Below are 18,126 nucleotides of genomic sequence, written 5' to 3'. Positions count from 1 at the left end.
ATTTGGTGGTCCGGGCTTATGTGACGTTGGCCGTCTCATGCTAGGTGGTGTGTTCACAATGCAAGCTGGCGGATGCTTTTTGGGGACTGGGTCTGTCAAGTCTTGTGCAGTTTTATTTTTTTGTGAGCTGTTTTTTGGTTAGGCCGGCTCTCTTGCTTTCTTTACTGGTCTTAAGCTGTAGTATATGATAGATGTGGCCTGTCTATTTTTGTGGCCTATGAATTATGATAGGCTTAGCTGGAACTGTGTATAGCATTTTGCTGATTAACAAAGTTTTAGGTGGTAAAGCCCGCACCTTTTTATTATAAAGAGAGAGAGAGAGAGAGAGAGAGAGAGAGGGAAATTTTGTTATATTTTGTACGCCTGTGGGCTCAGTAATACGGATCCAAAAAGACGGGACCTTATTCTTTTCTTTTGCTTGTTTCTTTTCCTTTTTTTGAGAGCTAATAGAAGTTTATTATGAACAAACAAAACAGGATCCTTACTGTTGCTCGGGAGGTAGACTGCAAGGAGTTTCAACACCCGGTCAAGGGTTCGAGTATCCATAGGTGGTGAAATTCAATTAGCAATGAGTGTGTGGGGGTGTGTGTGCGTGTGTTGAAAAACAAACTGAACAAACAAAACAGAAACACAACAATAACAACAATAAATATTTACCTGAGTAGCAACTAACGAGAAAGCATGATCAGCTCGTACGGTAAAGGTTACCTCTTCCAAACTGCCGTCAATTCAACTAGAGACCCCGTTGCCCACAAATAAGCCTAAAGACTCACCCATTGCTATTAACGCATCTAATAGATTATAGATAGTTCTTGATTTTAATCACCTGACTGATCGCTATTAACGTATCTAATAGACTATAGATAGTTCTTGATTTTTATCACCTTCGTAATAATACATAGCGCCAATGGGAGTTTTGTTGTGTCAACGACAATCCCAAGCCTACGTCAAGGTTCTAACGATGGACGTCAGTATCACCACCAGTTCCTGTGGTGTGGTCCACTTAAGTTTGGATGTTGATGTAGAAATCTGGTTTACCCTTTTTGCCGAACTGCTGGACCTTCAGATTCCTGCACGCAAAGAAGATAAAGAAGACCCTGGCTACAGAAGGGGACCTTCCAATGCTAAAGTCAGGCAAATCTGTGTCTAGTAGCGTGGATAGGCTTTTGTGTGATATTTTGCATACCTCTTACTGTTGATGGGTCCCTTGTTTATAGTGTAGAGGGGTCATTATTGGGATTAGAAACGGTTCTCGATCACAAGCGCAATCCCTGCGTATGTTTCTCAATCATTACACGGAATTTGTGGGGGTGATAAGTGTCAAAGTGGTCGGCCCTAAAGTCATGTGAGGGACGATCGAGGCCGAGCAGAGCTGAGCCCTCGACCAATCAGGCTGACCTTTATGGTCGGCTCAAGGTGGACTTTCGAGTTGACCGGCGTTAGTCGGCTGAGCAATTCCTTGGCCTGTCCGTGCTTGGGTATGGGGAACGGGTTCATCTCCTCAGCGAGATTCGTCGCTCTAGATGATGATTCCCTTGATCTTGTCGAATTGGTTGGTCTTCTTGCCGTCTGTCGAGGCCGAGCCCTTGATTAGCCAAGCAGATTGTACAAATCCAAGCATCCCTCGGGGACCAGACAGGCTCGGTACAAGCTCAAACACATATGGTGTCGTGGCCTCAGCTCGGGATTTCAGCTCTTGTTGCTCTTCAAATTGAAATAAGACGAGATCATTTAGAAGCTCCTTGATCATGATCAGTCTTGATTCTGTTATAGGTAAAAATTGTAAGCCCCATGTCTTAGTCCGTACCCTTCCGCAGGCTTCCGTGATCTTCCCGGTCAAATTTCAACAACCTTCGACCTTTATCTGACGTTTGCGCGTGACCCTAAGACGCATGCCTTCAACTAAAGTCGGCTCAACCTGAAACTTGTACCCTAGCGACCGCGCCGTCGCTGCAGTTCCGATGCCGCGTCTCCAGCGCCGAGGCGATACCCAGGCCAGGAGATGTGGGCCCGCGTTCAGTTCGAGAAAAACGCCGCACGTTGTAAAATCCAAGAGAATCTCTACAACATATCACCTCAATACATCAATCAATCCCATCAAGGGTCAAATACACCATCACCTCACACTCATCCCCAAGCAACCTCTAAAGTCAAAAGTTTTTACACAAGCCCATACCCCTTCTTACACAACTTACCCCTAAAGTCAACAAACTCTTACACCACCCATCCCTCTCTCTCCCATCCATCACTCAATCCCATCTTCTCTCTCTCTTATTTCTCCCTTCCTTTTCAAGCAACCCAAACCACGAGAAAAACAATCCCACATCCAAGCATTTCTCAAACCTCCATGAGAAGATTTTATGTGTGGCCCACTTCCTAATCCTCTCATCTCTCATCTCTCATTTCAACCATCCAAACTCCATCTCTTCTATTAGGATCGAAGCTAAGGAGCTAAGGAAGCCAAGGAAGCAAGAAGAAGTGGACGGTGGGTGATCTCGGACCCACATTTCTATCCTTTTGTAATTATTTTTTTAGATCTAAGGGTCCACATATGGTGGGACCCACCTTGATGTATGTTTGTATACAAGAGGGGCCCATAGTGGCGGGGCCCCTCCGTCATCACCGATCTCTTCCCTCTTCTCTCTCTCTCTCTCTCTCTCTCTCTCTTTCTAGATCTAAGGGTCCACATATGGTGGGCCCACCCATGATGTGTGTATTTTACCCAAGCCATCCATTTTGGTGGGTCACCTTGATCCTTGTTTGGGGCCTACATGACTGGACGGTCACACAGGCCCGGATGAAAGGGAAAACACAAATATTAGATTTATCCAAATCTGGTGGGCCACATCCATGTGGGACCCACCATGATGCTGTGTTATATCCATGACCGTCCAGCGTCCCTGGACGCTGGACGTGGTAGCAATGAAGTGTGGACTGACAAGTGGGGTGGCTGACGGTGGTGTGTGAGCAGACAGTGGTAGCAGTGAAGTGTGTGCTGATAGCGGGGGTCCATGGCACCTATCCACGCCGTCCATCCTTTTTGATGGGCCACATCGTGGTGTATGTGATCCAGACCGTCCACCACCCCTGGACGGTGGGACCCACATCCGTGTAGGGCCCTCCCTGACACACCCAGACCCATAGATCCAGTGGTAGGTTGAGTGGAAGATACCTCCTTTCAACACTGAGGTCTTGGCATTGAATGCCTAGTGGGGGTGGCTGACAGTGAAGTGCGACCTGACGGTGGGGTCCATGGGATCCAACCATGTCGTCCATCCATTTGGAGTGGGCCACACCATCATGTACGTGTGGTGTCCACCGTCCCTAGACAGTGGGACCCACCCCACATGTGGGGCCTCCCATAATGTGTGTGAATGTCCAGGCCGTCCAGGGCCTGGACGTGGCATGTTATGAATATAATATTAGTATATTATATTATATTAATATAATATATGATGTAATATATTATATATTATATTATAATATTATATAATACCATGCATTATCTAATGAGGGTGGGCCCTACGTGAGACCCACCTCTACCTTTAATGCAAAAAAGCTGCATGTGCAGCAACTAGCTTTTAATATTATATATATATATATATATATATATATATATATATTATATTACATGTCATGGTGCCTTACGTGGGACCCACCTCTCCCTTTTTAAGGCAGCAATGTTGCATGTAACATATATATATTATAAATACATGATGGTAGGGTCCGTGGGACACACCTCTCTTTTTAGGCAGCAAGGTTGCATGTGCTGCAGCTATACAACTGCTCTCTTGATGCCAGCAGCCCGTAGGCCCACCTTTGATGTATATTTTGTATCCCACGCCATCCATCTGACGGTGGGACCCACTCCATATGTATGTGCTGCATCCCTGTGGTGTGGGCCCCGATGATGTATGTGCTTTATCTACACCGTCCACTGTTTGGACGGTGGGGCCCACCATGATGCATGTGTTGTATCCATGCCGTCCAACCATTTGTTAGGTCATTTTACAGCATGGGAAAATGGGTGAGTCTGATCTAAAGTTCAAGTGGGCCCCACCATTTAAATAGTGGACCGTGACATCCACCGTTCAAACTCCTCTGAACCACAGTAGTTTCCAACTAAATTGATATTTGTTTTCACTTCATCTATCTCTATGCCAACTTATGAATAGGTCGGATCTCAAAAAATGCATAGCGGTGGGCCCGATTTTGATATATATTCAGCCCATTCGATTCGGCCCATTTGACTCGACCAATTGATTCGGCCCATCGATTCGGCCCAATTCGATGCAGCCCATTGATTTGGCCCATTTGATTGAGATTCCACCATGATGTATGTGATAATATTTTTGGCAGTCATGCCGTGGGAGCAATGTTGGTTAGATGTCCACATTGATCGGAAATATTGGTTAGATGTCTTCATTATGACCTTCCCTTAGGCCTTGTTAGGCTCAATCTCTTCGTAGGTTAACCCAAATAAGTGGGCCCCATTCGCCGTATGTGATTGACCGATTCCGATTACTGATTTTGATTATCGATTATGTAACAACATAGCATCATGATACATGTCCATACGCATCATCTGCATGCTTGTGATGAGATGAGTGATTGATCATAGCACATGCCTTCGAGCAAATTGTTTATGGGCTCCCTGATAGGCAGAGCTGCCCTACATGAGCACGCGATACGCACATGTTTGTTGTATGACTGGATTGCGTGATTCATGTATCTTGCATTACGTGATATAGTTATTGTACGCCCTAATGACATCAGGGTCGTAGCCACCACAGGCGTATCGTGGTTGGCAAGATTGAAAACTGAAAATTTGGTTCTACATAGGATGCTATAGATATCCCTGGGTGAAAGTCCCTAAACTCTTATGGTACCTAGAGGTTGCTCAAACGTCTAAACCGAGTGGGTGCATGAGCGTCGAGTGCCGATTATCAGAAGACCGCGCTTTTTTATTGTGTTGTGGTCGGTTGGAAGGGAGTGCGGTCTTACCCGCCCGAGAGGAGGGGGCAAAGCTAAGCTGAGTTTGACCAGCTCGATGAATGGGTCCGCTATCGACGAGCCGAGCCCGATATTGGCAGGCGGATAATAAGGTCTCTTCCACTCACCTTATTGCACGTGATGGGGCGACAATCTGCTTTGTAGTGTACTAAACCCCGGTGAAAGTTCAAAGTTAAGCTGTATTGGTATGTGGACTTGGATGAGGATTCGTATGCTTAAGTTGCATCTCGCATCGCATGGCCTTGGTACGGCCGACATCATTCATGCCTTACATCGCATAGCCTTGGTATGACTAATGGTATCCATGGATTCATCAGCATGTTCCACATTACTCCGATATTGCATAACTATATTACTACCTTGCGCACACACTCTCACCACCCTCTAAGCTTTCTATAAGCTTATGCATGACCGTTGCGTGCAGGTGACATTGAACCGTGGTAGCCCTGAGGCAGGAGCACATAACAGATCATCTTGGAGCTTTTTGTCCATTGTCACTGTATTTCCCTTTATACTCATTATACTTGTAAAGTTTTTTATCATAGTGAAAATGTGATAGAGTTTTTGGTTGTTATTTGCGGATTATGCCTTTGGTTATGCTTATTACTAAGTAAACTGATGTTGAAAATCCTCCTCGTAGCATCCCAGGATCGGAACCTGGTAAATGGGCGCTGGGAGCCGAGAATAGGATACTATGGAGGCTGTCGGCACCGGATTCGGCGATTGAAAATTTTATGAGCCCAGTTTCCGAGTTCGGGGCGTGACAAAAGTTGGTATCAGAGCATAACTTGGGAATAACTGAGAATAACATTACATGTCTGCTATGAATTTAGAATGACTAAGTCCTGAAGTTCGGATAGCTTAGCGATATTCTGTTATAGGCCTTTAACATGCGTGCCTTCGAGAGTTTTCAAAATTGATAGGCACATTCGCTCTTTCCTGTAGAACATGCCACGCAAAGTGACCCGATCGACTCCCGCTCCACCACTTGAGACTCCCACTCCACCACTTGCGACTCCCACCTTACCACCTACGATCCTCACTCCACCACCAGAGATTCTGAATCCCCATCCTGAGGATGTCATTCTTCTACCAGAGACCGGTGCGGATCCGACCGTATCCATGAGTGCCTCTCAGTTACAGCAGATGTTACAGGCTGTGACGGTCGTACTTCAGGGACAGGGCAGGCACTCCATTGTTTCACTGGCCCAGGCCGAGCAGGAGCGCGCGAGTGCCCTCCTTCGAGAGTTTCGACGGCTCGATCCCCCACGTTTCCAGGGCGACCCAAACCCGACAGCAGCTGAAAGACGGCGCTCCAATGTGGATAAGATATTTGATACGATGGGATGTACAACCGAGCGGCGAGTCCGATTAGCAGTATTTCTTCTCCATGGTGAGGCTGAGCATTAGTGGACATTAGTCTCCTAAGCAGCAGACGCCGATTTTGTGTGGAACTGGAGAACTTTGTTAATCGGTTTGACCGACAGTATTTTCCTGATCACATCCGATGACAGCGAGCATTGAATTTTGAGGCCTTAGTGCAGGGTGATATGACAGTGGCTCAGTATGTGGCTCGTTTTGTAGTGCTGTCTAGATTTGCACCATATCTAGTAGATGATGAGGAGCGGAGAGCCCGCCGATTCGAGGACGGCTTGCGTTACGGTCTTCGAGACCGTGTTATTGGGCATGAGCTTTCGACTTTCTAGGGGTTGGTACGGAAGGCCCAGATTAATGAGGTTGAGTGGGCCGGTTCTTAGTTTGATCGCAGTCGGAGGAGAGACCAGAAGAGGCAGGCTTCTTTCGTAAACTCCCAGCAGCGTCGACCACAACAGCAGAGGTGCACAGGTCATCCAGCCTTCTAAGTGCCAGCAGCACCTCCAGCACCACCTTCGAGGCAGTTCACCGGCACCTGTTTTGGGTGCGGTGCGATGGGGCAACGTATATGGGAGTGTCCCCGCCCCTAGCAGCAGTAGCAGCAGCAGAGAGGTCCACAGCAGCCTCCACCACAGCAGCAGAAGAGACTCCCACAACAGCAGCATCAGCACCAACCTCCGAGGCCGCAGCAACAGAGGCAACAGTTTTGATCACCTCAGCGACAGCAGCAGCAGCAACAGCACGCTCAGAGAGGACAAGCACCTCCCCAGCCGGCTCGGGCTAGGTTCTTTGGGGCTCAGCAGGATCCGCAGTCATCTGGAGGAGTCATTGAGGGTATACTTCCAGTCTCTGCATGCATCGCTTGGGTTTTATTTGATTTCGGTGCTTCTCACTCATTTATGTCCGAGGGATTCTGTCATTCGACTAGATTACTGACAGAGTCTGCTCAAGAGGGGTTAACCGTATCGACGCCCTTGGGGAAGACTACAGTATTAGGCTACTTCTGTTCGACTTGCCCCGTGTTAGTGAGAGAGATTTTCTTGCCCGCCGACTTGTACGTGCTACCGATGTCAGATTTCGATGTTATCTTGGGCATGGATTGGCTTGCCGAGTACCACGCCATCTTGGACTGCTCCGCGAGGACAGTCACGTTCTGTATACCAGGCTTGCCGCAGTTTCACTTCGTTACAGAGCCCCAGGGAGAGCCATTATCTTGCTTGATGTCCTGCGTCGTTGAGGAGCCTATTGCCGCTTGTATTAATCAGTTGTCGATTGTCTGTGATTTCCCCAATGTGTTCCAGGAGATTCTGGGATTACCGCCTTGCCAACGCACCGAGTTTAAGATTAATCTTGTGCCCGGTACCGCGCCTATTTTGAAGGCCCCGTATCGTATGGCACTGTTAGAGTTGCGGGAACTGCAGAAGCAGTTGGACGAGTTGGGCGAGTTAGGCTTTATCCGTCCGAGCAGTTCACCATTGGGAGCGCCGGTACTCTTCGTGAAGAAGAAGGATGGCTTGTTGAGGTTCTGCATAGACTACCGCGAGCTCAACAAAGTCATGATCAAGAACAAGTATCCGCTCCAGAGGATTGATGATTTGTTTGATCAGCTGCAAAGTGCACAGTTCTTTTCAAAGATTGACCTACGTTCCGGTTATCATTAGATTCGAGTCTGAGAGGAGGACATTCCGAAGACAGCATTAAGGACGCGTTATGGTCATTTTGAGTTTCAGGTCATGTCCTTCGGACAAACCAATGCACCTGCGGTCTTCATACAGTTGATAAACGAGGTCTTCCGCCCTTATCTCGATCAGTTTGTTGTAGTCTTCATCGACGACATTTTCATCTATTCGAAGACCCATGGGGAGCACGAGCAACATCTGGAGGTTACGTTACAGACCCTCCGCGCCTACCAGCTATATGTGAAGCTAGAGAAGTGCGAGTTTTGGCAGGAATAGGTGAAGTTTCTTGGTCACGTGGTGACGAGGGAGGGTGTCGCAGTGAACCCCTTGAAGGTTAAGGCAGTGCATCAGTGGGGCCAACCCACGAACGCGTCCGAGATCCGCAGTTTCCTTGGTTTGGCGGGCTACTACCGACATTTCATTGAGGGTTTCTCTCGTATTGTAGCGTCGCTGACCAGGTTGACTCGGAAGGGCGCAAAGTTTATTTGGAGCGACGCCTGCGAGCGAGTATTTATGAAGTTGAAGGACCACCTCACGTCCGCTCTGATCCTCACTCTTCCCTCTGAGAGTGATGGATTTATTGTATTTACTGATGCCTCGCATATTAGTTTGGGTGATGTCCTGATGCAACACGGGAGACAAGTGGCCTTCGCGTCTCGTCAGCTCAAGGTCTATGAGCTGAACTACCCCACGCATGATTTGGAGCTGGCTGCAATTGTCTTCGCACTGAAGGTGTGGAGACACTATCTCTATAGGGTTAGGTTCGAGCTTTTTTCTGACCATAAGAGCTTGAAGTACCTCTTTTCGCAGTCTGAGTTGAACATGAGACAGAGGTGCTGGATGGAGCTCCTGAAGGACTATGATTTCGATCTTCAGTACCACCCAAGCAAGGCGAACGTGGTGGCGGATGCCCTCAGCCGTCAGCCACGAGGCCTAGTGGCGCATATGATGATTCAGGAGTGGCGAATTGTACACATTGTACTTTCCAGTACTCGAGTGTTACCATTTAATTTAATTTAATATGAATACAAAAAATAATACTACCTAAATACATGTACTATGAAATATTATTTATATATTTTATAAATATTTAAAGTTCATATTAGAATTATATGTAACTATAATCCATATTATATGCGTATACTTACAATATTATTAATATAAATTACAAACTATATATCTGTAATACATAAAAATAAAATATACTGGAAAATTTTATAATGAGTAATATATTTCAAACAACTTAATGACTTGTATAAGATTTAAAACCTAACACCTTTATGACCATGCAAATAATATACAAATAATATGTATATTAATTTCTATAATATAAATTATATATGAAAAAATACGTAAAGGAAATAATTAATAATAACAATAATAAAAATAGTAATAACAATAATAATAATAATGAATGTTGAATTAACCCTAATAAAACCATTTAATGTTCAAAAATCATAGATCAGGTGGACCTGGGTGTCTGAATAAATCCCTAGGACCATATTAACCGTTGAGGTCCAAGTTCAGAACGATCCGATCACTAATTCAGCGGAAACCCTCAATTAGAACTTATAGCTGAGAGTATGGCCCACCTAAACTTTAGATCTGCCCCATCCTTGGTGAATGGACAAAGTGGATTCCCCTCAAACATCACAATGAGTCCCACGCTGGAGTGCATGTACACCGGTGCTACAGCACCTGAGGTGCACGAGACCCTCAGCTCGGTCAGCTTTAGGCTGACCCGGCATTTCTAAAAATAGGAAGGATTTCCCTCCTTTTCCTCGTTTGAAAGAGCTGACGGACAGGCATCCGCTATTTTTTATCACGGCCCACCATATGATCGTTCCATGGACGATCCAAACCGTCCATCGTGTGCGTCCCTCAGCCCTGACCAAAAATATGGCGTTTCACATGAAATGGAAAACGATTGATCGCACGACAACCGACGCAAGTGAGCCCCAAAAACGCAAAAACTCTGAAAATGGAAACTATTGCAGCCTGCTGGCACGATCCGCGTGCCCTCTCCCATTTCTAATCCCAACCGTCCGTCCTGGAGAGATCTCGGCCGTCCGATTTCTTAGGGCGTCCTAAACAAAACCAAGGACGGTTTCAGTCCCCACCCACCGTTTTGAGTGGCGGTTTTAACTGGATCAGATCATAGCTGCTCATCTTCCATCCGAGGGTCGTGAGGGAGTCAAGAGTGCTATAAAAACGGAAAGGAAACGCCCTATTCCTTCCATTTCACGCAGCAGGTGAAAAACAGAGAGAGAGTAGCCATTTCCTTCCTCCAGCGAACCCACCACCCGAACCTCGCTGGAGCTTCGAAATCTATGATCTAGAAGCGTCGTGTGAACCCTCAAAGCTGTCCAGTGACTTCGTTCTGAGGAGATAGGCTCCCATTCGAGATCCACCATTAGGGGAGACCATCTTCCCCGACGGTTTCCTTCATCAATGGTATTGCTGGAACCACTGGACCGAGGTTGTTGGGTGCAGATAAGAAGAAAGAAGAATGAAAGAGAGAACTAGAGAGAGAGAGAGAGAGAAGAGAAGGAAAACGGTGGTGGTGGTGACGCTGCTGCTATTGCTGCTGCCGTTACTGCACCATACAAATAGGTGGGCTGCACCCTGCAGCAAGTGGGCCGCACCCTGCACAGATGCAGGTGGGCAGCACGCTGTAACAAACAGGTGGGCCACACGTAAAGAGCAGTGGGCCACGCCCTGCACCAATGTTATGGGCTGCACGAGCTGGGCCGAGCCAGGTCTGAGTTGGGCCAGTTCTAGTCAGGTGGGGCCTAGTTCGAGTATTGCTGGGATTTTCCAGCAGCAAAAGAAAAGAAATGAAGAATGAAAGAGAGGGGAAAAGGAAGAAAGAGATGGTGCAGTCGAGCGTTGCACCAGCTCGACTCGAGCCGAGCCAGCTGGGTCGGGTTGTGAGTGTCGGACCTGGTTCGGTCCGAGTTGGGCGTCAGTCTGGTCCAGTCTAGATGTTGCTGGATTTTCCAGCATATGGAAAACAGAGAGAAAGAAGAAGAAAGGAGAGAGGAAGGGGAGTGGGTGTTATCCATTGCACCAACTCGGCCCTACTGAGTCACTGGGCCCATGCATGGGCTGCTGCTGAGTCCAGATCGAGTTGGACCTGCACCAGGTCAGCTGGATGTGTTGGCAAAATGAGAAAGATTGGAGAAGGGAGAAGGCAAGGAAGGAGCTATGGGCCTTGACTAGCCGAGTCAACTCGACTCGAACCGAGTCAACATAGGTGAGATTTTTCATCTCTTTTCATCAATCAAGTTACGTTGGTTATCAATAACATTGTTATTATTCCTATCTGTGATGGCAATTAAGGTTATTTTAATGTCATTGACTAGAAACTATAATTAACATTATAATGAAATAATCAGTGTTGTTGTTGTTTAGCCATTGTTAGATTATTATTTTTAGTCAATAATATAATTAATATCGTTACTACATCAAATTAGAAATTGAATCCAAGATCTAAACCCTAGGCCAATACTCAAAATGTAGATAGTAAGTTAGGTTGGATCTAGTGGTAAAATTTCACAAATTATGGTAGGATCAAAGTCCACTATATAACCTAGTTATGGTAAATGAAATTGTAGTTATCAAATAATGGTATTTTATTTAATGGTAGGTCATAATATCTATTACCAAGACTAGATTCACTATTTTCAGTTATGACTATTATCATTAGGAAATATTATCATTTTCTTTATGGGAATTGTGTAATTCCTGTAATATGATTATTATCATTAGTCATTTTACTATTAGTAAATATCTTATTTTTATTACCTCTATTATTTAATGAATTATTAGTCATCATAAGAACACTTGATAATGTCGGTACATTTAAATATGAACTTAAGAACCATCATCATTAATATGGATGGATTAATACCCCTATCATGAATATTATTTGACCATTGTATGATAATGATATTAATGATAACTTAATTCAAATCATAGAATCTAGAGCCTATAACTAAACTCTAGCATGAAGCTCTAATTCTATACTAAAACTCTAAAAGTAATCCGAACTCTAGGTTATGATCTTGAACCCTAGGTAGTATGTAGACCTTGGATCTAATTGTACATCCTGATTTATGGTAGGATTTGATTGTAAGGGAACGCGCATTCTTTAACAATACTGGTAGGCAATGCAAAGTATAAGGTGATGATTCTTCCTCTTAAGCTTTCCATCTTCTCATTAGATTAAGTTATAGTTTTTATTTAAATTCATAATTGATATCTCCCTTTATAATCACATGTGCTAGCTGGTGAAAATTGAATTGATATATTACATGCTTTATGATTATCATGTATAATTGTTCATGCTTGTGGATTTCTTTTTGTGGATTGCTTATGGAACCTAAACTGGTACATTAGTGGGAAATTTCCACATATTAATGTACACCCATACTTGGGATATAACTTAACTAGTTGTGATGGTAATGGACCTTCAACTTGGTGGTTATTGAGTGGTGGTCTAGATGGATCATTGATGTGGGCCTACCATCCAGAGTTGTTGTGCCCAATGGTTTTTTTAAGGTTGGTCTTTATCGTATGGTTTTGATATTCGCCCTATGTGGCATATTTTGCTACTCTCCCTACATAGTTCTGTTTGATATTTTTTCTATATGAGTTCAATGTTTTATACTATACAACCATGTGATGGTAAGCCCCATATACTGTAATAAGATTGGCCACTAGTCGATGAGTTTCCATTAAACATCCTAAGATGGTAGTCTCATGAGCCGGGGATGGTGGTATGAGACCTATGCCCGAGCTATCGGCTTACGCTGAGCTCTGAGCTCCCCGTAGTGACCTTTGAGCTTATTTAAAATGGCTTGTTGTAATTAGATTAATAACGGATTGACTAATCATGCATACATAGCACAGACCAGCATTTATTGCTATCGTACATGATGTACGTATTATTCCGACCGGATGATGTACCCAGGTTTGATGATCCCGACTGAATAATGTTTCCTAAGTTCGATGATCCCGACTGAATAATGTTTCCCAGGTTCGATGATTGCATGGGTGATGGCCCACTGTCCGCACGGATAAGCATCCCCGGGGCGTGATTGCATTCACGCATCCATGCATCTAATAAGACCTACATCATGTATTGTTTTGTATGCTTTACTTTATAACTATGCTTACCTAATGCGGCGGTGTGTAATCTTAAGGGGAGTTCACATTGAGTTGGTCACTTATCTATCAAATAAATATAACCATACAGGTAGTACAGGTGGCTTAAGTGATTTTCAGGTTCAAGCTGATGAGGAGCCGGGTTCAAGTGCTAGAGTTGCATGACTGTATCTACCTTGAGAAGCTGAGGGGTCTTGCAGCTCAAATTTACTTGCATTCTATTATTTCTCATGTATTGTATCATGTAATTCTTGTATTTGATAATTTTGGAGACATTGGTTTGTATAAGTCATTATGGGTAACCACTTGTATATTGTAAATGAAATTTAAAATTTTCCTTTATACTTACTTGTCCATTCTACGCTCATCTGCTTACTCTGATAAAAGAAAAATATATTCTCGACTTTGACCATCCTTTAAGGTTAACACTCGGGTTTTTGGGAAACGAGTCGTGTACTCGAGTTTTGAAAAGTCGGGGCGTTACATGGATGCTTGAGGATATAGTAGAGTATGATTTTAAGTTCGGCCTACAGTCTTCTATCGTGCAGTTATCGAGCCTGTCGATTCAACCCTCTCTTGTCGCAAGGGTGATCGAGGCTTAGCAGGCTGATGAGTCATTGCAGAATTATATGGTTGAGGCGGCATCTGAGAGTCAGACAGATTGGCAGATTGGTACAGAATGTGAATTTCGCTTCAGAGGCCGATTATATGTCCCGGATATTCCTGAGTTGTGCAAAGATCTTATGACCGAGGCATATCGATCGCGGTTTTCTATCCATCCTAGCTCGACGAAGATGTACGTGATATGAGTCGATAGTATTTTTGGGCGGGGATGAAGCGCCAGATCGCCAGTTTTGTGGCCGAGTGTGACACATGCCAGCGTGTCAAGGCCGATCATCAGAGACCCCCTGGTCTATTGCAGCCGTTGAGTGTCCCGATGTGGAAGTGGGAGCACGTATCGACAGATTTTATTATGGGCATGCCGAGGACTCAGCGCGGTCATGACATCATCTGAGTTGTTATGGATCGTCTAACGAAATCAGTACATTTTCTTACGATTCGTGTGACTTGGCCTTTGGACCGGCTTGCGAGGTTATTCGTCGAGGAGATTGTGAGACTACACAGCGTTCTAGTCTCGATCGTTTCTGACCGAGACCCGAGATTCACTTCTCAGTTTTGGGGGAGCTTCCAGAGAGCGATAGGGACTGATTTGCAGCTCAGCACCGCGTACCATCTGCAGACCGATGGTCAGACCAAGAGGGTCAACCAGATCCTTAAGGATATGCTTCGAGCCTACGTGATTGATTTCGGGGGTAACTGGGATGAGCATCTGTGATTGGCTGAGTTCGCGTACAACAACAGCTATCAGGCGACCATCGGCATGGCTCCTTTTGAGGCACTATATGGCAGACTATGCAGATCACCAAGTTGTTGGACCGATATTGGAGAGCACCGTGTCCTAAGTCCCGAGCTTGTGCAGCAGACATCAGAGGCTATCGATATCATCAGGCAGAGGATGCGCACAGCTCAGAGCTGGCAGAAGAGTTTTTCTAACCGCCGACGTTATCCCTTGGAGTTTGATATTGGAGACAGAGTGTATCTCAAGGTCTCGTTCATGAATGGCGTAGTTCGATTTGGAGCGAAGGACAAGCTTGCCCCGAGATTCATAGGACCTTTTGAGATCACTGAGCGCGTTAGTGTTGTGGCCTATCGGCTTGCCTTGCCATCTCAGTTGTCTGGCGTCCACAACATTTTTCATGTCTCTATGTTGAGGAAGTGTGGGTCAGACATCATTCCTATTATTGATTAGCAGTCGTTAGAGGTTCGTGAGGACGCTTCCTATATCGAGCAGCCTGTTCGCATCCTTGATCGAAAGGATCAGGTCTTCCGGACTAAGGTCATTACGTTGGTGAAGGTTCAGTAGGGTCACCATTCTGTTGAGGAGGTTTCTTGTGAGCGCAAGGCCGAGATTCAAGAGCGTTATCCCCATCTCTTTGAAGATTGATTATGTGTTATATTTTATATATTATCTCTAATTTTATATAGTGATGTTATGTTTCTTCTCCCTCATGAGTTATGATTAGTTGCGATGATTGTATAAATTTTGAGAATGAAATTTTTATTAGGAGGGAAGAGCTGTAAGCCCCGTGTCTTAGTCCGTACCCTTCCGTAGGCTTTCGCGATCTTTCCAGTCGAATTTCGGCAACCTTAGACCTTTATCCGACGTTTGCGCGCGACCCTGAGACGTATGTCGTCAACCAGAGTCGGCTCAACCCGAGACTTATACCCTAGCGACCGCTCCATCGCTGCGGTTCCGATGCCGCGTCTCGTGCGCTGAGGCGATACCCAAGCCAGGAGATGTGGGCCCGCGTTCGGTTCTAGGAAAATGCCGCGAGTTGCAAAATCCAAGAGAATCTTTACAACATGTCACCTCAATCCATCAATCAATCCCATCAAGGGTCAAGTACACCATCACCTTACATTTATCCCCAAGCAACCCCTAAAGTCAAAAGTTCTTACACAAGCCCATACCCCTTCTTACACAACCTACTCCTAAAGTCAACAAACTCTTACACTACCCATCCCTCTCTCTCCCATCCATCACTTAATCTCATCTTCTCTCTCTATCTTATTTGTCCCTTCCTTTCCAAGCAACCCAAACCACAAGAAAAACAATCCCACGTGCAAGCATTTCCCAAACCTCCATGAGAAGATTTTATGTGTGGCCCACTTCCTAATCCTCTCATCTCCCATCTCAATCATCCAAACTCCATCTCTTCTGTTAGGATCGAAGCTAAGGAGCTAAGGAAACCAAGGGAGTAAGAAGAAGTGGACGGTGGGTGATCTCGGACCCACATTTCTATCCTTTTGTAATTATTTTTTTTAGATCTAAGGGTCCACATATGGTAGGACCCACCTTGATGTATGTTTGTATACAAGAGGGGCCCATAGTGGCGCGGCCCCTCCATCATCACCGATCTCTTCCCTCTTCTCTCTTTCTCTCTCTCTCTCTTTCTATGATCATGGCCCACCCATGATGTGTGTATTTTACCCAAGCCATCCATTTTGGTGGGCCACCTTGATCCCTGTTTGGGGCCTGCATGACCGGACGGTCACACAGGCCCGGATGAAAGGGAAAACACAAATATTAGATTTATCCAAATCTGGTAGCCCACGTCCATGTGGGACCCACCATGATGCTGTGTTATATCCATGACCGTCCAGCGTCCCCGAATACTGGACGTGGTAGCAATGAAGTGTGGACTGACAAGTGGGGTGGTTGACGGTGGTGTGTGAGCAGACAGTGGTAGCAGTGAAGTGTGTGCTGACAGTGGGGGTCCATGGCACCCATCCACGCCGTCCATCCTTTTTGATGGGCCACATCATGATGTATGTGCTTTATCCAGACCGCCCACCACCCCTGGACAGTGGAACCCACATCCGTGTAGGGCCCTCCCTGACACACCCAAACCCATAGATCCAGTGGTAGGCTGAGTGGAAGATACCTCCTTTCAACGATGAGGTCTTGGCATTGAATGCCAAGTGGGGGCAGCTGACAGTGAAGTGTGACCTGACGGTGGGGTCCATGGGATCCAACCATGCTATCCATCCATTTGGAGTGGGCCACACCATCGTGTACGTGTGGTGTCCACTGTCCCTGGACAGTGGGACCCATGCACCCCACGTGTGGGGCCTCCCTTAATGTGTGTGAATGTCCAGGCCGTCTAGGGCCTGGACGTGGCATGTTATGAATATAATATTAGTATATTATATTATATTAATATAATGTATGATGTAATATATTATATATTATATTATAATATTATATAATACCATGCATTATCTAATGAGGGTGGGCCCTACATGGGACCCACCTCTACCTTTAATGCAGAAAAGCTGCATGTGCAGCAGCTAGCTTTTAATATTATATATATATATATATATATATATATATATATATATATATATATATATATATATATTATATTACATGTCGTGGTGGGCCCTACGTGGGACCCACCTCTCCCTTTTAAAGGCAGCAATGCTGCATGTAACATACATACACACACACACACACACACACACACATGATGGTGGGGTCCGTGGGACCCACCTCTCTTTTTAGCAGCAAGGTTGCACGTGCTGCAGCTATACAGCTACTCTCTTGACGTCAGCAGCCCGCAAGCCCACCTTTGATGTATATTTTGTATCCCATGTCGTCCATCTGACGGTGGGACCCACTCCATATGTATGTGCTCCGTCCCTGTGGTGTGGGCCCCGATGATGTATGTGCTTTATCTACACCATCCATTGTTTGGACGGTGGGGCCCACCATGATGCATGTGTTGTATCCATGCCGTCCAACCATTTTTTAGGTCATTTTACAGCATGGAAAAATGGGTGAGTCTGATCTAAAGTTCAAGTGGGCCCTACCATTTAAATAGTGGACCGTGACATCCACCGTTCAAACTCCTATGAACCACAGTAGTTTCCAACTAAATTGATATTTGTTTTCACTTCATGTATCTCTATGCTAACTTATGAATAGGTCGGATCTCAAAAAATGCATAGGGGTGGGCCCGATTTTGATATATATTTAGCCTAATTGATTCGGCCCATTCAATTCGGCCCATTTGACTCGGCCACTTGATTCAGCCCATCGATTCGGCCCAATTCGATGCGGCCCATTGATTCGGCCCATTTGATTGAGATTCCACCATGATGTACGTGATAATGTTTTTGGCGGTCATGTCGTGGGAGCAATGTTGGTTAGATGTCCACATTGATGGGCAATGATGGTTAGATGTCCTCATTGTGACCTTCTCTTAGGCCTTATTAGGCCCAATCTCTTCGTGGGTTAACCCAAATAAGTGGGCCCCATTCGCCGTAT

At 45.4% G+C, this 18,126-nt stretch overlaps 1 protein-coding gene across 1 annotated transcript in view; it reads left to right on the top strand.

Moving 5' to 3' along the window:
• Positions 1–18,126, top strand: part of LOC131223984 (uncharacterized) — a 30,473-nt gene that overhangs the window by 10,709 nt on the left and 1,638 nt on the right. Inside the window, 1 exon segment of the mRNA XM_058219576.1 lies at positions 8,445–9,035. Coding sequence (XP_058075559.1) covers positions 8,445–9,035 — 591 coding nt within the window.

Source organism: Magnolia sinica, chromosome 13 (assembly GCF_029962835.1).
Source record: "Magnolia sinica isolate HGM2019 chromosome 13, MsV1, whole genome shotgun sequence".
Taxonomy (NCBI): domain Eukaryota; kingdom Viridiplantae; phylum Streptophyta; class Magnoliopsida; order Magnoliales; family Magnoliaceae; genus Magnolia; species Magnolia sinica.
This window is presented reverse-complemented; position numbering and strand designations above follow the sequence as displayed.